The 23782-nt window shown below is 35.3% G+C and overlaps 1 protein-coding gene and 1 pseudogene across 1 annotated transcript; both read left to right on the top strand.

Annotated features, from left to right (window-relative positions):
• Positions 1 to 1669: 1669 nt before the first annotated feature.
• LOC116742961 lies at positions 1670 to 2249 on the top strand (annotated as a pseudogene).
• A 536-nt stretch (positions 2250 to 2785) lies between these two features.
• LOC116743221 (transcription factor TFIIIB component B'' homolog) lies at positions 2786 to 3876 on the top strand. Its single transcript, XM_032611564.1, is given in 2 exon segments — positions 2786 to 2945; positions 2948 to 3876. Coding segments are annotated over 2 exon segments (963 nt in total). The 3' UTR covers positions 3751 to 3876.
• Positions 3877 to 23782: the final 19906 nt, after the last annotated feature.

Raw genomic sequence — 23782 nt, forward strand, 5'->3', positions numbered from 1 at the left:
CTTTTCATGTAAGTGCTTTGCTGCTTGGATGCCTAATCTTGTTTAGTGTAAGAAAAGTAATTTGACATGAAAGTACCTAGATGGCTGCCGAAAATTAATTGCCAATTAAAAAAGAAAAATGTTTGTGCTACTCTATAAACAAGCCAACATATAAACCTTTCAGTCTTGTTGCTTTATTTATGTCTTTATAGATCTGGTTTCAAGCTATTTGCATACAATTTACAAATTCATATTATAATTCCCCAGTATATTTATGATTTTATAGTTGTATATATTTTACCTCCATGAGAAATATTTATTTCTGTCTGCTTCTGTTGCTGATTATTTTAACAAAAACATCACATTGCATTTGATAGTTTATCTTCTTTAGAATAAGACATTTTTATTTGTAAAGGAGAAAGAAAATATTTTACCACCCCAAAGAGGCACAAATGAGTACATGCGTGTATACACACCACACACACACACACACACACACACACACACACACACACACACACACAGAAACCCAATTTTAGAAAATGCTCTGTACCCTTCAGCTCTATGTTGGTCTCCAAAATATTGAGGACACCAATTTTTAGAGATAAGAGGAAGAGCTTTCTCATATGAAGGAAACTTTCTTTGAGAAATTAATGGATTCTGCTTAAGTTCCAGTACCTGAGTTCTTGTAAACTATTGTTCATTTGGAAATCTAAATTGGTAAAAAGGAAAGATATTCAAATTCTTTGTTCTCTCCTCTAATAGGATAATTTAAGATTAAAGATAAAACATGGAGCCACATAGTAAGAGAAAATCAAATGAAGAGAAAAAAATACCAATGTTCTAAAAATGTTAGAAGGGAAACCAATAATATATATGTGTGTGGGCTTCCCTGGTGGTGCAGTGGTTGAGAGTCCGCCTGCCAATTCAGGGGACACGGCTTCGTGCCCCGGTCCGGGAGGATACCACATGCCATGGAGCGGCTGGGCCCGTGAGCCATGGCCGTTGAGCCTGCACATCCAGAGCCTATGCTCCACAACGAGAGAGGCCACAACAGTGAGAGGCCCACGTACCGTAAAATATATATATGTGTGTGTGTGTGTGTGTGTGTGTGTGTGTGTGTGTGTGTGTGTATACTATATATATTTTTATATGAAGGATGGGGAAATATTGAAGAAATAATGCTGCTTGAGCCTAGATATGAGTAAGTTAGATGATCCCAATAGTATAAAATATAAAATATTATAAAAAATAAAAGACAAGACTCAATCCAGGTTTCTACAACATTGAGTTACGTGACGCACAGGAGTTCAAATCCTGTGCAACCTGATTGCTGCACTTTCAAAAGTCCAACTATATTCTCTCTTAGTAAAGAATTGCAATTTTATTTTTTAAAATAACTGTCAAAGACCATTTTATATTTGTATCAAAATTTTGTAGGGTTGTATATCTCATTAACACTATCCTGCTTACTATCTGTCATATTTTCATACTTCATATTTTAACATTTCGGCAGCTTTTTCTGGCTATGTAAAATTACCAGTGAGATGAAAGGGGTGATTTGTTCCAGATCAAATATTCATCAAAGCTATCATACTGCGCCGGGGGTGGGAGATGGATGACAAAAATAATATATTTGTTTTATCTCTGGCATCTGTCCTGGCTTTTTCTTCCCTAATACCCTGGTTATGGAGGTTGTGATGACTATGGTGGCTATAATAATTCTGGTTATGGGCATGATGGCTTTGATGATAGAATGAGAGATGGAAGAGGTATGGGAGTTCCAGGCTATGGTGGAGCTGCTAATGTAAGTTCAGATTTTCATGGTGGTCATATTGTATATATGAGAAGATTACATTTTCATTCAATTGAAGATGACATTGCTAATTTCTTCCCAGCACTAAATCCAATACTAGTTTATACTGATATTGGAGCTGATGGCAGAGCAACCAAAGAAGCAGATGTACAGTTTATGACACATGAAGTTGCAGTAGCTCGCCATGTCTAAAGATATGAATAACATACAACATCAATACATTGAATTCTTCTTGAATTCTAGTCCTGAGGTGGCTTTGGAATGGGAGATTCTGGAATGGGATGCTATGGCAGAGATGGAATGTATAAAAAGGGAGATTATGTATCTATTGGGAGAATGGGAATGATGAACAACTTACAATGGAAGATACAGTATTCTTGTTGGCTTAGGTGGTGGTGGATGCAGTGGAGGTTACCATGGGCAAGATGGCAAGAATGAGGTGAATGGTGTGTGATGTACCAAAGCATAGCCACCAAATGTACAGAGTTCTGACCACAGCATCTGGTCTACTAAGCTTTCTTACAGATTTAACTTCTTTTGTATTTTAGGAACTTTATACTGACTGAAGGAATATGTTTTCAAAGTATTATTTGAAAAAGCAACAGATTGTGATGAAAAAAATTTTTCTGTAGGTTTTAATTATTGCACACTTTGACTTAAAAGTAAAATTTCATATAAAAAAAAGAAAAGAAGTATGTTATATGGCCCTCATTACTTCTAAACTGAACTATTGTAAAAGCAGTCAAGAATATATATCTTGAACAAGGTACCGTGGGAAACTTAGCTATTAGTGTAGCAGGGTCATGAAGAAGAGGCGGCGGCGGGAGATCGGAGGCGGCGGCGGGGGCGTGAAACTGCGGTAACTGCCCGCTGGGCTGTTGGTGTGTCTTTGTGGGAAGGGCGTAGTTCCTAAAGCCCTCTCCCGGCAGCGGCCGGGGCTCGGGGTTGAGAGCGGCCGTGGAGTCGCCTCCCTCGGCCCCTGGCTCTGCCATGTTCCGCAGGGACCGCCTTAGCGTGAAGCCCAATGTCAGGCCTGGAGCAGGCCCCAGGGGCTCCACCGCCCCCAATCCACAGCGTGAACGAGGGGCTCCCAGGCCGCCGAAGCCTGCAGCGGCCTCTGTCGCGAAGCCAGCGGAATCCACAGATGTGCCCCGGTGGATTGCGGGGAAGCGGAGCCCCGAGAAAAGGCTCCCAAGAGCAATGATGAAAAGACAGATGGTGGGAAGGATGTTGAAGAATCCAGTAAATCTTCCTCTACGGTTTCACAGAGAAGAAAGCGAGTATCAACTACTTTTAGTCTGGTTAAACCTAGTGTCAGTGTTCCTTCAGAACCTCATCCTTTGTCTACAGTTAATCAAGAAGCTCCACGGACACACCCTGTTCTAACAAGAGAGAAACAGCCATGCTCAGACAGATACCGAATATATAAAGCCCAGAAACTGAGAGAAACGTTAAAAGAAGAATTGAGGAAAGAGAAGAAGCAATGGAAAAACAAATATGCTGTAAATGAAAGTCAGAGGCCACCAGATCGTTCCAAAATGACTATGAGAGATTTCATATATTACCTGCCAGATAACAATCCAATGAGTTCTTCACTGGAGCAAGAAAAGAAAACTGAAAAATCATTGACACCAGTCCAGACAAGAGAGCAAGAAGGTAAGAGTACTCCTGATGGTGAAGATAATGAAGAAATAGAAGAGGAGATGGATGATGGGCCATTGCTGGTTCCTCAAGTAAAAGTGGCAGAAGATGGTTCTATTATTTTGGATGAAGAAAGTTTAACTGTAGAAGTTTTAAGGACGAAAGGCCCCTGTGTTGTTGAGGAAAATGACCCCATATTTGAGTGTGGTTCTACAACTACATACTCCAGCTTTAGGAAAAACTATTACTCTAAACCATGGTCAAATAAAGAAACAGATATGTGTTTTTTTAGCCATCAGCATGGTAGGAACTGACTTTTCTATGATTGGACAGCTTTTTACTCACAGAACCAGGACAGAAATTAAGGGCTTCCCTGGTAGTGCAGTGGTTAAGAATCTGCCTGCCAATGCAGGGGACACGGGTGCAAGCCCTGGTCCGGGAAGATCCCACATGCTGCGGAGCAAGTAATCCTGTGTGCCACAACTACTGTACCTGTGCTCTAGAGCCTGCAAACGACAACTACTGAGCCCACGTACCACAACTACTGAAGCCTGCATGCCTAGAGCCTGTGCTCTGCAACAAGAGAAGCCACTGTAATGAGAAGCCCGTGCACCACAACAAAGAGTAGCCCCTGCTCACCACAACTAGAGAAAGCCTGCGTGCAGCAACAAAGACCCAACACAACCAAAAATAAAAGAAACAAATAAATAAGTAAATTTTAAAAAATAATAAAATAAAAATTTTAAAAGAATATATATCTTAATATTTGTTGATTTCCTATTATATGTTCTATACTCTGAAAGGTACATTTACCTAGATGATCTCATTACTCTTCTGCAAGGTAGATATTAATAGCTCTAGTAATGTGAACAAGAACGTAATAAGTCCACTCTGAATACAATATTACTTTGCTGTTGCATTCATGGGTCTTCAGAACAGTTTCTTTTCTATATCTCCAGTTTTAGTTTTATTTTTAAAATATTTTAAAATAATGCTGCAGTTGAAATAATTGCTTACTATTCCCCAAATAAGTCTCAGTAGAACATCTGCTCCAATAATCAATTTTACTTAAAACACTGGGGCCGGGCTTCCTTGGTGGCGCAGTGGATGAGAGTCCGCCTGCCGATGCAGGGGACAAGGGTTCGTGCCCCGGTCTGGGAAGATCCCACATGCCGCGGAGCGGCTGGGCCCGTGAGCCATGGCCGCTGAGCCTGCGCGTCCAGAGCCTGTGCTTCGCAACGGGAGAGGCCACAACACTGAGAGGCCCACGTACCGAAAAGAAAAACAAACAAACAACAAAAAAAAAAAAACACTGGGGCCAAGTGAAAACTAATGTCTTCATCGTATTACAGTATATTAGTAAAAAGTTGTTGCTATATGGTATAAATACATATTTATATATTATTAAATAATGCAAAATTGCATATATTTTTGAACTAAATAAGAAACTTCAAATAAATTTCTAGCTTCAGTTGGCATTTTCTAGGTAGATGAAGAAGGCTCGGGACATGGTTAATTGTTCTCAAGACCTCTGCTTTCAGGCAGATGGAGCTGTGTGTTCCATTTTGCAAGATGTATGGTGTCCCAGTTCTATCACTTCATATCTGTGCAATGGCACCTATATTTACACAACCTTATCTGCAGCACTGAGAATAACTTCTCATTCATAAGGTTCTTTAAATAGTACCTGAATGAATGAATACTTGAATGGAAAATGCTTATTTGATTAATATTGGTGTCCATTACTAGATTCTAAGCTTCTTGAATGGAGGAGTAGTAATGAATAGTAATGTTCACTGTTTTATTGCATTTTGGGGATTCAGTTGGAACTTGGCATATCAGGCACCATGAAAGTGAGAAAAAATATATACACACTTACAGAGAAACACCTAGGTCTTTATCTTTTACCATGTTCATTTTTTGCTTTTAGAACTATTTCCAATATTTGTTTGTTAAAAGGCTGCAAGTTATCCTACTCCCTATATGGTTTATCATAGCACTAACATAATTACCATCCAAGTAGGAAGCCCATTGTATACTCATTTGACCCCATCATACCCTGTGGAATAGGTATTTCAGGATGTTGATTGATCTAAAAGCAAAATAAGTTCATAGCCAGTATGAATTCATCTAGAAGAATTTTCACATATTTGACATTTAACAAAATTGTGATATACATTATATCTTGATGAAATATATGTTTTCAACCTTCTCACAAGAGTACATGTAACAGAAAGAAGTCTGTAATTAATATTTGAAAACTTTTGTCTACATCCTGAATCTGCTACCATAAACTGTGTGTCCATGTGAGAATCGCTTAAATTCTCTCATTCTGCTTCTACCTTTGAATTTGCAGAATATAATATTTGACCTACCAATGTATCTGGGTTGGTGTGAGGAAGAAATGAGATCGTGTGTGGTAAAATGCTTTGTGAATTATAAAGCACAGTGTCCATATGCTTCTCTGTCACTTGGTGGTTCCTGGCTAGGCATGTCCCTGTCAGTTTGACCAGTTGTTCTAACAGATTTGAAAAGCTGAGTTTCAAACAAAAGATATAAAGCTAAAATGGGTTGCTTTAGACATTTTTGCATTTAGTCTTTCTAGCGATTGACATATTATCTAATGTAGCAATGGGAGCAAAGTCTCCCTTGGTCATCAACTCCAAAAGTTTTCATTTCATATAGAAAAGAGAAACTTTCTCCAAAGGTGCTCTACAATTCCTACTCACTGCTATGCTAGATTAGTTAGCATAGATTCATGCTAACGATCAATTGATCACATGCTTATATGAAGTCTCTTTTTGTATATTTCCTGCTGTTCTATAAAGGTTTCTACTATGAATGAAGATGTAATAACAAATTGTTATAACAAAATGTTAAAAACATTTTAAAGACATGTTTCAAAACCAAAAAATTACTATTGTTGTAGATGACAGATTTTTTTTTTAGATTTATTTAATTTATTTATTATTTATTTATTTATTTTTTTGGTGGTGTTGGGTCTTCGTTGCTGCGCGCGGGCTTTCTCTAGTTGCGGCGAGCGGGGTCTACTCTTCATTGCGGTGTGAGGGCTTCTCATTTCTGTGGCTTCTCTCGTTGCCGAGCACAGGCTCTATGCACGCAGGCTTCAGTAGTTGTGGCATGTGGGCTTCAGTAGTCATGGCTTGCCAGCTCTAGAGCACAGGCTCAGTAGTTGTGGCGCACAGACTTTGTTGCTCCGTGGCATGTGGGATCTTCCTGGACCAGGGCACGAACTCGTGTCCCCTGTGTTGGCAGGCGGATTCTTAACCACTGTACCACCAGGGAAGCCCCAGATATTTTTAAGGTGCTTATTTCTTTGTTCATTAGGGTGATGTATATACTGGAGACTCTTAACTGCCTTTGAAAAATTAGGAACTTAAAAATATACAGATGGCAAGGCTCCATTTTTAAAAATAGCTTTGAGGTTGTACTCAGTTTTCTGTAATTTTTTACTGTTCCATAATTGATTCTGATGGCTCAGTGCCAAACACAGATTTTGAGTGTGCGTGCATATTATCTGAAATGATAATTATACATAAAACACATTATTTTGATGCTTATTATTACAAATTTACTTCTGTAAAGCTTTTTCCCTTAGACAAATGAATTTGGAGAATGCAACATGCTAGTAAAAGGAGTGAATGTTTTAAATCCACAGAAGTATAAGTGATTTGTAACTTTAAAAAAAAATGACACATTTAAATTTTACTTCATGAAAATATAGTAACTTCATTTAGATGTATCAATAATATATTTACACCATCACATACCCTTTGACAAGCAGTTGGGCTGAGGTAGCAGTATGCATTAAAATATTTCAAGCACTTTTGTATTTCTCAGATATCAACCATTAATGGTTGGTTGAATATTTTACATATGCTATTTTAACTATCTCAAAATAGACAGTAAAATTCAATTTAGAACATTAAAACTATCTTTCCCTACTAAATAAACCATAGGTGTCCCTACAGTTCTGACACTAATGTAATTATTATTAGCTTGCAATTCTTATCTGAGACAGTTATATAGATAAAGTAAGCCCTGAGTAGCATTAAATCGGCCAATTTGACATTCTTATCAGTAATGACCCTTACATGGCTGTTTTGTTGTAGAATACGGTATGATTAAGTAAGAGCAGGTGGGTCCTTACTGACATTAGTTATTTACAAGTCAATTATCCTTATTTTATCTGAGCTCTTTAGGTCATACATAATGAATATTTATTAACATTTTGCAAATTCTCAAGATATATATATATATGTACACATATATATATATATCTTAATATATATATTTGTAAACTCCAGGCCATCACAAAAACTACGTTACAATGAGGTTATTTCAGAAAATTGAAGTCTTTTATGTAACCATAAATAAGTTTCATTCAGAGGCATTTTTCTCAAAATGTTATTTGAAAATTAGAGTTTTCTTTATTGACAGAGTGGTTTTCTAAAAAAAGAAAATTTCCCGACATCTAAGGAACATTTCCCATGCTCACGTTGGAACAAACTTTAGCATGTTACTTTTCTTATCAGTTTATAATTTGATTCCTCATTGTTCTTTATATGTAAAATGGAGCTACTAATATTCTCTTCTTGATTATTTTATAGTATTCTTGTAGTAATACTTTTAAATATAAAGGAGCATATGAAAACAGTTTGGAAATAAAATGTTTCTACTTTGAATTGGAAGATTAGAAGATTTTCATTTTAGAACTTGAAGCAATCACCCAGGACCTGGCTTAGCAATTTTAAAAGCTTCATTTTAACAGATATTGTTAGTGAATTCCCCCTTTTAATTAGGAGGTCTTAAGGTTGCAATTTAGTTTCCCTGCTTAGGGAGCTACAATTCACAGGCACAGGTGTTAGTTCTCATATGCGTATGACTGAGGTGAAAAGAAATGTCACACAGATTCCAAGTAAGGAACTAGATTTGAGCACTGAAAGTCACACCCAGTTTGGGAGAAAAAATTCTGAAAAAATTCCTTATTTGGAGCAACATAGGAGCTAATTCCCATGAAAACTCAGGAATCTGTACCTAAATAAATATTTTGGATGTCCAGTGGTCTGGGGCATAACAATATATTCTGCGTAAAAAGAGTTCTAAAATCTCAGTGGTCTACTACACACACATTTATTTCTTGCACCCTGTGGGGTGGGTGTAATATCTCTGTTTCAGGCTGTAGATCAGGCTCAGATCAGCTCTTCATAGCTTTCATTTCAGGACTAAAGCTGAAGAAGCAATCGCTATTTACGATGTTTTAATTTTTCAAGGTGAAGAGCAGGATAGCTAGAGGGCAAGGCAAAACCAGGCAAGTCCACACAAGCATATTTAAAGTGAGCTTACCTTCCACTGGACAAAACAAGTTACGTGGCCAAGCCCAAAGTCGAGCCTGGGAATTTTGGCAAGAGAATTCTAAACACTACCGCAATACCGTTATCCCCTCAAAGGTGAAAGACAAGTTGGTGCACTTGTATGCTCCTAAGGAGAAAGAAAAAGTCAAAATACTTGTGGTAAATCTTTTAGGATCTCAGAGGCAACATATACATTACATTTGATGCTATGACTTTAAAACAATCTGAAACTACCATCTTTCAGCGGGGTCATTGTTGAGAAAAAATTCTCTAGGAGTCTTTTGAATTTCTTTACTTCCTGTAAGTAAGGCACTAACTGTCTTTTATTCCAGGATAATCTTTCAAAGAATTTTTGTATAGCAAACAATGTTGGAAGTTAGAGATACTGTCTCTCTCTTACATATATCTTATATTAATTTAAAATATCCTTCTTATTATTTATTACTTTTCAGAATTATATATGTCCAATCAAGCTTGTTAATTACATTGTTCTTACAGATTTTTTTGTCTGCTTGACCTATCAACTGCTGAAGAGAGGTACATTAAAATTATCTATTATGATGGTACATTTGTCTGCTTTTCCTTGTGATTATATCTCTTTTTGAGCTATGTGTTTTAAGGATACATCACTAGGTCATAAAAGTTTAGAATTGTAATATCTTCCTGTTGAAATAAATGTTCTTGCTATCTACAGACTTGCTTTATAGTAATGTTCTTTTTATTAGCCTTTTGCGGCAAAATTTCTGCAGCCTCTGCTCACAGATTGACTTGTCTGGTTCTAAGTTTCTTGTTGGAAAGTGGTATAAACAAACACTGCAGGTGACTCACAAAACCTCAGGCAGATATTTCTTTTATAGCTGAGGTCCCAACAGTGACAATGTAATCCAGAAGTCTGAAGTTGTGATGATAGCTTCTTGATTCCCCAGATTTCAGAAGTGATAGAGCTTGGAGCTCCTTTGGGAAGTCAATTCGGAGACGTTGTTCTGGCAGTCGTTCCCAGATTCTATACTATATCACCCAACAATTTAAACACCTAATTAATTCCCTCTGTTAAATTTCTTTCTTTTTAAACTATCTAGAGTAGATTCTGTCACTGAAACTCACATAATATAGTAACTGGTAACACCACTCTAGTGATTGGAATCTGAGCTTGGTGCCTAGTTGGTCTTGAAAACAGCATATTCATTTATTTCCAGGTAGAGTACCAGTAGTTTGTACATGAAAGTTGCAAATAAGTTGCCTAAATTTTCCCTCTTGATTCCTCTTTGGCAGACCAAATGCATGCTGCCACACCACCGTGCTGAGAATGAAGAATGTAGTAAGACCATGAGAGTGAATGACTGTTTCATCCACTGGAAAGTTTAAAGCTGCTATAACAGGATAGGCTTTAAATCTTAAGTTCTTGACTAAAGGCATAGTAGAAAGAAGGAAGTTTCTATGACTGCCCTAAAAGACAATCAGAGCCAGATGCTCTGGGTTGAGAAATTACAGCATATTCAGAAAGCCTTCTGTTATCTTAAATACTAATTGGAGCACACACTGGAAAAGAATTAAAGGCTGATATTGAGAATATTGATAGTTTAAAGGATTTATTTGATTCAGCTTGCCTTCAACCCCCCACCCCACCTGCCAGCGCCTGTAGGGCCTTCACCAGAGTCAGATGTCAGCGTGTCATGTCCCAGGGGACCCGACATTTACACATAATGAGAAATGCAAGATTATGCTAATATACATTGGCAAAAAATTTCAAAATGTTGTGTGAGAGTCATTGATAGAATACAAGACCATAAAAGAAAACACATAGATTTGGATTGGTTGAATTTATTGATGTGAAAATATATGTCTGACCTCTATGCTGTCCAATAGAAATGTAATGTGAACTCTATATATGTAATTTGACTTTTCTAGTAGCCACATAAAAAGTAAAAAACAATAGGGAAATGAACTTTAGTATTATGTTTTATCTATCCAATGTGTACAAAATACTCTCATTTCCAAATAGAATCAATATAAAATATTAAACATATATTTTACATTGTTTTTACTACCTCTTCAAGATCCAGCATGAGTTTCCACTTACAGCATATCTCAATTCCAATGGTAAGTTTTCATCAGAAATATTCGATTTGTTTAAATATAATAAAACTTATAGTTGAGAAAGTAGAATCATATCCCCCAAGACTTTCCAAATATACTTAAAAGTTTCATAAAAGAATCAAATACCAAAATATTATTTTCCATTAGTATTTATATCAATTTTGATGAAACGAATTTATCATTATTGCAAGAATTGTTTTGACTTTGAAGCAAAAGCATATAATTTTAAAAATTACTTCTATCCAAGTTAAATAAATTCAATAATTCTTGTACCAAAATAACATTATTATTGATTTGTATAATGAAAAATTTTAATTTTAATATAAATCTGTGTACCAGCCTAACTAAGACACAAACTCTTCCTTTTCTTGGAACTTTAAATTTAGCTTGTTCATGAGCAGTATGATGTTGGTGAAATATATAAATCACATTGCCCTTTTTTCTTTGATGATTCAGTATATAGAAAGCATTTCTTTTGTTCCAAGAACATCTTGACATAATGAATAGTACAATAAATCACAGTGCATTTTTAATAGGTTTTAAAAGCTCTATTTTTTCTTCCCCTTTGCTTTCTTTTTCCAAGAGGAAAGAGAAGGGAAAAACAGGTGCAATTTGTAGTGATTGGCAAAAGCCTCCATATATTCACACAATTTTATTTTTATTTTTAAATAAATTATTTAATTTATTAAAATAAATTCCTATTTTTAAATTTGCAACAATAATTTTAAAAGCTCTCATGTGAGAATCTTCTCTTCAAGTGAAAGATCGGGGAAAAAAGTGAGATAGGGGATAACCAAGCTGTCTCAAAATGAAGAGATATCTCAGTCAAAAACTAATATTACCCAGCAGAACTTCTATAAGTGTTCAAAAGTCTAGAATTTTTTACTTAAGGAGTTGGGATCGAGTCAACAAGTCCCAAATCAGTCCTTCTATATTAAAAAGAGACAAAGGGAGAGTCTAATGAGATTAAACTCATAGCCACAGAGATGATGAGAACCAGAGACCTAGGTCTGTAAGCAGCAACTCCCTTTGTTTCATGTTGAATACCCTCATCTAGTTATTAGTTCTTCTTCCAGAAATCTGTCAAACAATGAGGGACTGGAGTTTTAAAAGGTGTATGGCCACAGAAAGAGATCTAGTGCTGAGCCAGTGAAAAGGTGAGATAATGAGATTGACATTGCTGACATCAAAAACCTGGTGAGAGAAAGATTAGTTTACAATCAAATTACTCTCATATTCACTTACAGCCAAATAAGTAAAGAGGCCACCTGTATTTTCCTCACGAGTAATGGCATGGAGACGATTATAATAAACACATGTTTTAGGCAGAAAGGCATCCAGTGGAAGTTGCTAGGCATACAGGTTGTTTGAGGCTAGGCAAGATTCTCCTAAATGAATGATTCACCCATAGTAATGATGCTAAGTCATTACTGAGTTTCAGTTTATATCTATTTTCATTTTTTCCAATCTGTTGCAGTGTAATTGAAGTGGCGATATATTGTGTTGTTGTTCTAAAATATTGTTTTAAGTACATCATTCTACTCCATTTGTGCCAGGAAAATGCCCAGACACCTTCATTAGAAATAAAGCAAATCTGTTCAACAGTACTCTGAACAGCAGGCACTATATGCTTTATGGAACAGAAAAGCTTTAACAAAGCTTATCCTGTACAATATTCATTCTGCCTATGTCTGTTTATGTTCTCAAACTTTCTGAAAATGTGGGCGCAACAACAAAGTAGTGTTTAGCTACCCTCCTCTCTTGGCCAGGTGGTTGATTACATGGTTGGGCATCTTTTTTTGCAGGTGGTATACAAAATCATATACACCAGCTGCTCAGCCTACTGAGTGATACTTTGCTAAATGACACAGCCCCAGCCATACATAACAACATATAATGATGTTACACTGATATCTTCACTAGATTCATTTAGCTCTGAAAAGAATTCTCTAAGAAAGACATTTCTGTGCCTTCATTTCTGTTTCATGCTGGGTAATGTTGGCAAGAATTATTCATGGCACATGTGAACAATTCAAAAAAAAATATTGTAAGAAAACAACAAGGCAGCTTTGCAGAGGTGCACTATCCACTTGATGACTTGGCATGCTGCCTCTGGTGCTTGGCATGGCACTCTGGCGGCTGGCACAAGGGATGCTATATATCCCTGCCATTGGGCCTCTGCTACGCTACTTGCTGTGCACGATCAATATCGACCAACTGCATAAACAACCGGATGAACCTTGTATCTGAGGGATAGCAAATAGCATTTGAATCATTTTACATAAATCTGAAAATGTAATCGCGGTTGACATTCCTATTAGTATTATATCTGAGCGCGATGATTATAATTGAATAACATTAAATTTAATTTATTGAACAGCAGTCCACTGCCCGCTTTACTGTGACTATGATCTGTGTAATGAAACCAGCAGTACGAAAAATTCTCTCAGTTTGTACACTTCCTGGACAGCAGCCAAAGTATTTATTGCTATTTATGCAATTAATGGCTATATTGATTCTTTTTTTTTCCCCTAGTAAATAGTAAAGTTGTGCTATATTTTCTTAGCGCTTCAAGGTTTGTTTCAGCTGTAATTAATATGACTAGAAGAATAATACTCAATTGTTCTTAGTAACTGGTTTTCGTGTCTGCAACATTTGCAACTTACACATTGGTTTCTTGTTTGAGATGATTAAATTGATAGTGGCTCTATTGCCAAAATAGTCCCATGTGCTGAAGTATGTTTTATTAATGTGCAAAAATCAGAAGTTAAAACTTCACTAGCCAAAAGTCTGTGGTGGTTAATCATCTGTTCTTCCAGCTAATTCCATAATCCTCAATGTGACAATCAATTCATCATGCTGAAATGGCAAATTCATATAAATCATATTTCCAAGTTCTACATGCAGTCAATAAAATACATTGCATATTTCCCATAAATTATGTGATATAATGTTAGTTTATTTTTCAAATTAAAAACTTTAACTACCCTATGTCTTTATCTATTGTGCCTATAAAGTAATGAGCCTCATATTGATGTATCTAGAAAATCACAGCATGCACAGGAAAGAAGGTTTGAAGTCTTCTGACTTGAGAAGAATTCATAGGAATAATAGACACTCCATCTCCTCTAAGATAACCAAATGTTTGAATATCATTTCCTACTTTGTTCTCATTCCTTACTGGCTAGCATTCAAATATCTTTCTTAGTATATTTTCCAACTTGGAACAGGGAGGTATAAGGAGGAAGATCAGAATTAGCATCCTTTTGCATATGCTTGCTACTGAAGCAATTAGAATAATTTGCATCCCAGTGTGTATGCTCTTGTATTTTTCTTTTCTTTCAGTCCCACCCATCGCCCTACTATCAGGGGGTTAGAGTGAACACTTTACAACTCCCTTCTTTCTTTTTAAACTTCTTCTCTAAAATCTATTTAGTGTCCATAATAAGAACTTAAATATGGTAATATAGAGTTCCAAGCCACCTCAGTTGGTCACATGATTCATAACCATGGTTTCCTTCTCTACATAACAGAATTGTGGAGAGAAGAGACTTTCTACATTTAGTAGATACAATCCTTAAGTTCTTAAATATGAAGTTTGGATAAGTCAGTCTAAATTTATTTTATAAATCAAAATAAATGTATTAAATTATGCAGCATTTCAGAACACTGAGTTCTCCCTACAGGAGGATCTGTCCAAACATACTTAGCACTAGGAAATTCAGCAGGAAGAACATGATATTTAATGAAAATAGTCTGAATCGTGAGTTTATTCCCCTCCTTTTTCTGTTTTCTGTCTGCTATTTCTGATAAACCCATTGTAGTATCGTACTTTGCTTTTGAATTTTAGATCAACTATCATCCTTCTAAACACAGCACATCACTTGAGTGATCTGGCCCTAATTCATCGTCTACTTCAATGTCCTGGTGGTCCTTGGGTCTGACACATAATTCTTCTTGTTGGGAGGAGAGCCCATGATGCAGTTTCTGCCAAGTTCCTTTATGAAAAAAGCAATGCAGCACCTGCCATACATAGTCTGATTTTGTTGAAAATAAAAAGGAAGACATTTCAGAGTCATATGTTGAATCGTGAGTATAAGTAACATATTTTGTGGTAGCACATTGCCATTCAACAAGTTGTGCCTTTCTCGAAATGTAATTACTTATATAAGAGAAATAAGTAAGTTGAAAGTCAAAAAGATGGCTAGATATAGAGATAGAGATAAATATGTGATATATAGCCAAGAACGTCCATAGTAGAGCTGGAGTCACTATATTAATATGGGATAAAATAGACTTTAGGACAAGAAATATTACTATAGATAAAGAGTGACATTCATGATGACATAAGGATAAACCCATGAAAAACATATAGATGTTTATGCACCTAACGACTGAGCCCAAAATATTTGAAGCAAAAGCTGATAGAATTGAAAGTAGAAATAGGAAATTCATCAATATTCCTCACTCTAAATAGTTTATAAAACACCTAGACAAAACTAGGCAAAAATCAGCAAGGATATAGAAGACTGAACAACATTATTAACCAAATTGATAAACTGTAAACACTGATATTTTAAAACAATTCACCCAAAGACTGCAGGATATAATTTTTTTTAATTGTGTATGACATATTCAACTGGATGGCCTACATGTTGGACAACACAAGTGTGGATATATTTTAAAAGACTGAAATTGTATAAAATATGTTTTACCAACCAGAATTAAATTAAACAGCTTCTACAAAAGGAGAAAGTAAGTACAATCCAGTATTCTACTTTAATTTTTCCCCAAAACCTATATGTGTGAGTAAATTACAAGCCAATTTGCTGAAAGTGGATGTTTATTTCACCTTAAGGAGGTATTACAGGGAGAAGCTAAAATGGTAGGCTGGTTAGAAAAGAGAAGCAATTTTTATGTAGAGTAATGTGGGAAGACTCAGTGGCATAATTTTGAAATTTGAGGCTCCAAGGACTATTGTGCCAACACTACTCACCTAAACTTCTGCACCCAGAATTGTTCTTTATGTGCACGTTGCCTCTTTGCAAGTCTCTAAATTCCACAGGGAACATTGACCTCTACAAAAAGATTTTTGATTGGAATAACTATAAATTAAGGAGAAAAGTTTGTCTCTAATTAGTGGTTGAGGTTCCATTGATTTACATGTACCTTATATATAATGTTAGAAATGCAAAAGAGTTTTCTAAAGATCTAATATATATAAAAAACTATTTCAAAGATTTTTGATTCATTATTATTTACTATAGATGACTATACTGAAATTGGAAATCAGGAAGCTGTTAGACAGATGTTGAGTATTGGCAAATATTAAAAAATAAAATATGTATATGTGAGGAAAAATGTATTGCAGCAGGTCTGTTTTATTCTGTTCTTGCTTATCCCTGTAGCCATGGTGATCACACTTAGTCAAACTCTGAGAAGTAGTCAACTGGAATTTTCCTGTAGTTGCCAGCAGATGATGCTATTCTAGTTACCCAAAGCAGTACATCAAGATGGACCAGGTTGTTAGCTGTTCAGAGTGAACACAAAGATTCAGGGCTGTGCCTGTGATGCCTGGATTGGGGTTTGCACCATGGCTGGTCACATGGTAGGTAGGTGACCAGCTCCTTTTAAGAAATTTGAACCCAAAGTCTAAGCAGGCTTTCCTGGGCAAGGACAGCTCACACAATTCCCTGCATTTTGATGGTAGAGAAAAAAGATACATCTTTGGAGGAAGGGCAAGAAAGCCGATGTTTGACTACTTCAGTCTTTGCCTATGTATCTTTTCCTGGATGTTCCTTTATTGTATCTTTTCTATAATAAATATGAGTTATGAGTATTATTATTATTTTGAGTATTATTGTTATTTTGAGTAACATAAGTTTTACAAGCTAGTGGGACCACGGGACCACTGAGACAGTAAATTTCATAATTTCATAAATTGTTTATTATAATTAGAGTGATATAGTAGAATATGTATACTTCATAGAATTATTCCTAGTTAATTTTTCTTTCAAAACCATTAAAATACTCATATGACATACTTAGGGTAGCTGAATTCACAGATACAGAAAGTAGGATGGGTGTTGCCAGGGACTGGGGGAGAGGGGGGGGTCACAGGGAGTTGTAAAATGGATACAGAGTTTCAGTTTTGCAAGACAAAAAATGTCCTATGGATATATGGTGGCAACGGTTGCACAGCAATGTGAATATACTTAATGCCACGATATGTATGCTGAAAAATGGTTATAATGGTAAATTTCATGTAATCTATATTTTATCACAATTTTAAAATATACTTTATAATTTAAAAATTAACAATATTTTAATATCATAATGCTTAACATTGGTTGGAGTCACTGAATAAATATCTTTTCTTTCCTGTATTTAATCACTTTTACTTCAATTCCAATGACTGATTAGCTAAGGTCCCATATGATAACTAATGTGTTTGAATAATTAAAACTTTCCAAGAATGAATAGTTCACCCTTTCTCAGTCCTACTCTGTCTCCCCTATTTCAGACCTACATCTACTTCCTGAGGATGCTTTCTAACTGCCCCCTACATCACATGTCCCTATGAGACCAGAGGGTCTGGTTAAGTCCATGTCCCTTTCTTGTTTAAATATCTCCTTTGACTCCTCAAAGCCAATTGTAATCTATTCTAATCCCTATAGTCTAGTCTTCAAAAATGTTTATTACCTGGCCTTATGTTACTATTTTTTCCTTCTGCGAAATATTCTATTTCCAGTCCTGAGCTTCTCACTGTTACCCAAGCATGCTATTCTCAATTTATGCCTCCAAGACTTCCTCCGAATCTCTGTAAAGAATTAATTTTTCCCTATTTAATGATGTGAGAGAAGGTAATATTTGACAGGGTACATTAGTGTACCGGACCTGCTTCAACTGTCACCTCCTCTGTGAAGCCCTCCCTACACTAGTTTCTTCCAGAATTAGCACTGATTTGCACACTATCTTCCAAAAGCTTGTGGTTTATTCTTCCTTTAAAGTACTATAACAGCTGCATGATTATTCTCAATTTTTTTTTCTTTAACCTTACAAAAGGAGAATTATTCTTTTCCGCCAGGTTGTTGTTAGTCTTGGTCATGTTATTTGGTCTGGCCAGTAAAATATAAGTGGAATTGACATGTATCCCTTCCAGGCAGGAAGTTTAAAGTCAGAAATATTCCACAGAGAGGCTGTTCCTTTAGCTCAAGTTCCATAGTGAAAATGACCTAGAGGAAAACTACAGCCTTAGTTGTGGAGATGACAGCCTTAGTTTTTATAAACCACTACGATTTGGGGGCCATTTGTTATGACTTAGATACAAGTCTTGTCAATGTTCTGTTTTATTTATTTGTTTATATGGCCGGCTTTTCACACTAAACCATAAGCTTCAGAGTATCAGAAATTGTTTTTTATTTTTGTTATTTCAGTGCCTAGCACTTTGTTCATAGATATTAAATACATTTTTTTTTGTATGAGTGGACAAATAGAAAGAAGGGATAAAGCTTTGGAGCGACTTCAGCCATTAGTGTTCTGTTCAATTATGTGGAGTTATTTTTCACTGCATCAGAAATGTTGCTTACTCAGTATTCATATATATGAGTGTTTTCATCAACTGGTTTGTTGGGTTAATGATTTGGTCATTCCTTGAAGAGACAGTGATTTAACCTAATAGAGATCAAAGCTACTGATGTTGCCTGAATTTAGATTAGATAAGTATTGTACCTTTCTAGTGTGTGTTTCACCATTTTGTTTATGGAGTGTGAAATATATAGCCTTGTGCTGTTTCTGCACCCTTCAGCCATGCATAGCCAACAATATACTGTACGCTCCATTTCTGCTAACCTTGGCAAATTAGCAGAGGTATTTGGGTAATCAGGCAGTTGAATGTTTGTGTATTTTATCACTTTTCATGAAAAGGGAAATGTGTTAAGGAGGATTAAACAGAAGGATAACTATAAGTGGCTTGTATCTAGAAAACTGCTGTGGTAAAAAGAAAAAAAAATAAAAGTGATGTCAACTACTTTATTAAAATATTGAATTTCATTCATAAGATGATAGGACAAAATCAAAATTATACAGGTTTTTTTTTTTTTTGTCATTAAGAGAGAAGAGAAATATTTGTTTCCCTTTTGTCTTTTATATTTGAGAGCACTGGACCACATTTAATTCCCTGTGACTAGCTATCTGTATTTTTTTTAGCTAAGATTGCAGTCCTTTGAGAACAAAGTTGACAGCTTTGAGCTGACAAAGAATCATTATAATCAGTGCTGAAGATATGAAATCACAATGAGAAAGAATTCATGTTTACAGTAGAAGGGACCACACACTGTGATAGTTTGCATTAGAAACTCAGCAGGTGTAGTATGAAAAACTGAATCACAGTAGAGGATTTGAAGACCTCATGATATGAAAAGGTCATTTTTGTTCAAGCAACTGTCTACTGTGTTAACATGAAAATAAAATATTTCTGTCAAACTCTGCAGAAGATAACAAATTGTATATCCATGAACTCAAAGTTTCCATAGTGCTTGTGCAAAATTATATTAATTATTTACCTTAATGTTAACATCATTCGAGTGCTAGATACAAAAGAAGTTGATGAAAAGCATTATAGATGACATTACATATGTGCAAGAAAGGAAAGAATAAATTATAAACGGTAGATCTTAAAAATATATAAGAAAACAAAATCACTCAGGCGTTCTTCAATTGTAAAGGGGTGGACCAGGCTACAGATATGAAGGTGTGACAAAGTTTAAAAGAGAGAGTGAAGCCCTATGTTCAAGTGATAACAACTCACCGTAACCATTAGGGTTAGGGTGTGTCGAATGTAATGGCATCATTTAAATTCTACTTTTCTTACCTGGCAGAGGGAAAGCAGTTATGTAAGGAAACTTAGATTAGTTGTCCCTAAAAAAAATCATCAAGTAAATGAATTGTCATTCTGTTTGAAATTTGAGTAATATTTCTTTTTTTTTAATTTTTATTTTATATTGGAGTGCAGTTGAGTAACAATGCCATATCAATTTCAGGTGTACAGCAAAGTGATTCAGTTATTCATATACATGTATCTATTCTTTTTTAAATTCTTTTCCCATTTAGGTTACTAAGGAATATTGAGCAGGGTTCCCTGTGCTATACAGTAGGTCCTTGTTGGTCATCTACTTTAAATATAGCAGTAATATTTTTCTTCTTGTCTTTCACTCATTCATTGTTCATCAATGATTTATAAAAGACTTGCTATATCCAGGCACTAGAGAATCATGGAGGTATAGAACATGATCTCTCCTTCTGAGGAACTGACAGACTAATGAAAGGGATGAACATATAAACATTACTACAGTAATGTCATTAGAGACATAGGAGCCACGAGGAAGAGATCACCTAACTCTGCCAGAGCTGCCAAAGATTCACAGAGATGCTGGCATTAGAGTGGAGGATTTTTCTGTGGGTCCTTGCTCACCAGGTAAAGAAATGGGTCATTTACAGCTGGGAGAACATTACATAAAATGCATAGAGAGAGCAGTAAGCAGTTTATCGAAACTGGCTTTCAGAGTGTGTGTGGAAATGGCTACATGGAAACAGAAGAGCAGATGGAAACCAGATGACAATTTTTATTCTGTTCAATGAAAAGTCATGGTAGGGTATAAAGCAAGGAAGCGATATTAACAGGTTTCCATTTTTAAGAATTTGAAAGGTTTTTCAGAGGAAACTAAATATTTCAGGTAAAAAACGTCGGAAACCTCATACTCTCATTTTCTCCACTGCTAACATTTTCAGTACTTCAGAAATATTCCTTTTAAAGTTCAATTGCCTAACAACAGCTTGAAAGTATTATTATTCTTTCACTAACATATCCTGTGCAATAATGATTCAAGCCAAGGTAAAACTAATAGTGAAATATCTGGTACTAACCTTTTGGGAAGGTTGGTAATTTCCAGGTAACTAAAGTCCAAAAAACACCACCAGAGCATAGCTTAGATTATCTGTAAGATACTTAACACACCAGTCTTAGTAGAAAGATGAAGAGGTATTGTGAGAAATGGCCTTGAATTATTCCTGGGCCATTCTAATTCTTTAGCCCACTTTCCCTAAAAAAACTACATGCCATCCTGTAGTGTTGGACACTCAGGGATCTTTTGTCATCTTTCCTCTTGTGCCTGTTGCTTTGGATCAGTTTTTAAATCAAATTGCAAGCTTTGTTAACTATTATTATTTTAGATGGACTACAAAGTCCATTTAAAAAGGCTCCACTGGCCAAATTATGTCTTTAAATGTTTGTAAGATTATTCTAGTGCTGCTTTTACCTCTTTTACCCATTAGTGAGTCTAAGTTCTCAGTCTAGCTGCATTTCTAAAAATTACAATATCCACTTAGATACCAAAAACACTGCACTCTCCTCAACCCTACCTCTTGAGTATCAGATTATTTACTCTCCTGGGCCAATGCTATATGTCCCTATTCAATAATTTGGCATATAATCCTTTTTCCAGATTAAAAATCTAATACAAAATTGGAAGATTTTTACAACTTGGTGGGGGAAAATTTACGAGCAAGAGAAAATATAAACGTTTCTTATAGTAATAACACAATTATTAAGATTTGACAGTTTTAACCATATGGGAGACATTAATGAAAATTATCAATGGAAATCACAAATTCACTTTTCAAACTTCTCCTTTCTTGTAGTTTTCAGTTTGACACAGTTCCTTAATCCAGTCCTAAACATTCAGTTAAAGCATTAACACATTACAGTAAAGTGAAGAACAACATTAATTTCAACTTTCTGTTTTTCTCTCTCTTAATGAAAGTGAATTCAGTTTTATTTAATGAGAAATTAATAATTTTACCATATTCAAAAGTAGTTTGAAGTTCTTATAAAGCGCACTTTCTACTATTCAAGCAGATTTTTTAAAAGACAATCTATGGCTTCATTAGGTAATTCTAAGATCAGTGTATTTGAACTGGAAATATGGTTGAAAAGGAGACACAGTATGGCTGCCTGCTTTTATTAACATATGTGAATGTCATACTTTTTTTCATTCCTTCATTCAACATCCATTTGACACTCAGGAGTCAAACATTATGCCAGGTACTTCTTGAGAGAGTTTACTCTAGTAAAGGAAGATACAGATGAACACAAATACCTATAATAAAATCTTATAGGGTGAATACTAGGATATTGTAGGAGCACAGTTAGTTCTTTTTTCCATATAGTCTAATAGGAAATAAAAGCTTAAAAATAACTAGAGATATGGGAACATATGTATATGTATAACTGATTCACTTTGTTATAAAGCAGAAACTAACACACCATTGTAAAGCAATTATACTCCAATAAAGATGTAAAAAAAAAAACCTAGAAAATAAATTATTACACTTGTGGTAATAACAAAAGGAGAAATACAGAGTATTAGTAAATCATTTTAAAGAGAACCAGTTAAATAATGTATAAGTTGCATTGTATAATTCACAACAAAATTTTGTATAGAACATCTCTCTTTTTTTCCTAATTGTTGACACTGTGTCAGATGCTCTATGACCTAACAATCACTGGTGTAGGTGTTAATAATCATTATCCCATTTCATTCCTACTTCAGATCTCTGAGGTAGCCATTACTATAGCCATGTTACTGATGACCAAATGCAAGATTAGAAAAATTAAACAATTTGTGAAAATTCACTTAACTATTGGTATTAAAACAGAGATCCAAATCCAAAATTATCTGACTCCAAATCTTATTCTCTTCCCACTGATTGTAAAGTGAACAAGGTAGAGATTATTCTTCTTCTATTTACAAATGAGGAAACAGATTTAGACTAATAATTTGTCCAAGGTAAATTAGAAGGTATGTATGAAACCTGGCTTTCTGGCTTAGCATTTAAAGACTTTTCATTTCAACTCATCAGCTCTACTGATTTTTCTGTGTTGTATGTTAGCATTTTAAGTAAACTAATGAGGTGAATAAAACTTGACATACATTTTCTTACTTAGTTTACCTGAATGCAAAGTAATGAAATTTCCCAGCATTTAATGTATTTATCACATATGCACATTTGAAAATTTCCACTCTACTTCTATAGAACAAATGAACAAAACTAAAAACAACTCCCCTACTCACAAAAATGAATAATTAATAATCAGTTTTTATTCATAACACTTCACAATTGATACCAAGCTATCATGAAACCATGTTCCAATAACTTATTTATTTTCAAACCCAAGTTATTGGGTTTCATGAAGAGCAAATGAAGTCTTAACCTAGATTTAAAATTTTTGAAAATCAGAAGTCAAAGCACAGTAGAGTTAGGTGGGTATCCATATGAAGGGTCAGCCTGGTGAAGAATATCAGAGCCCAAGAAGAGTAAAAGGCGTGCCCACAGGGGGACATGGTCTGGAGTGCTGGTGCCCAAGGGGTGTAAGAAGAGTGTCCTCACAGCCGGAAGACCCAGAACAGTAATGAGAACATCTACTGAAGGGCTATGGTGGCATTTAAATAAATAATGATTGTAAACTTTGAACTAAAAAAAGAAACCTAAAGTCCATTCTTAACAATAAATAAATAAATGGATAAATTGAAAGTTTGCTGACAGATGTGATAATTACACATTTCTAAGTACTCCTTACAAAACTCTTATGAATTACCAAAGGAACAACAGTAAATTCACAGTTCGAGAAGCCTGGAAGACAGTACAATACTCAGTCAGAGTGAATATCATCAGTAGTGGTGAAAATCAAAATTATTCTCCATCTGATAAATGCAATGGGAAGAACTATTGTATCGCTTCTGTGGTATTCTGCCAAATGCACTGTACCTAAATCTAATCATGTGGACATTTAAGACAAAACCACATTGAAAGGCAT

This window comes from Phocoena sinus, chromosome 18 (genome assembly GCF_008692025.1).
Source record: "Phocoena sinus isolate mPhoSin1 chromosome 18, mPhoSin1.pri, whole genome shotgun sequence".
NCBI lineage: Eukaryota > Metazoa > Chordata > Mammalia > Artiodactyla > Phocoenidae > Phocoena > Phocoena sinus.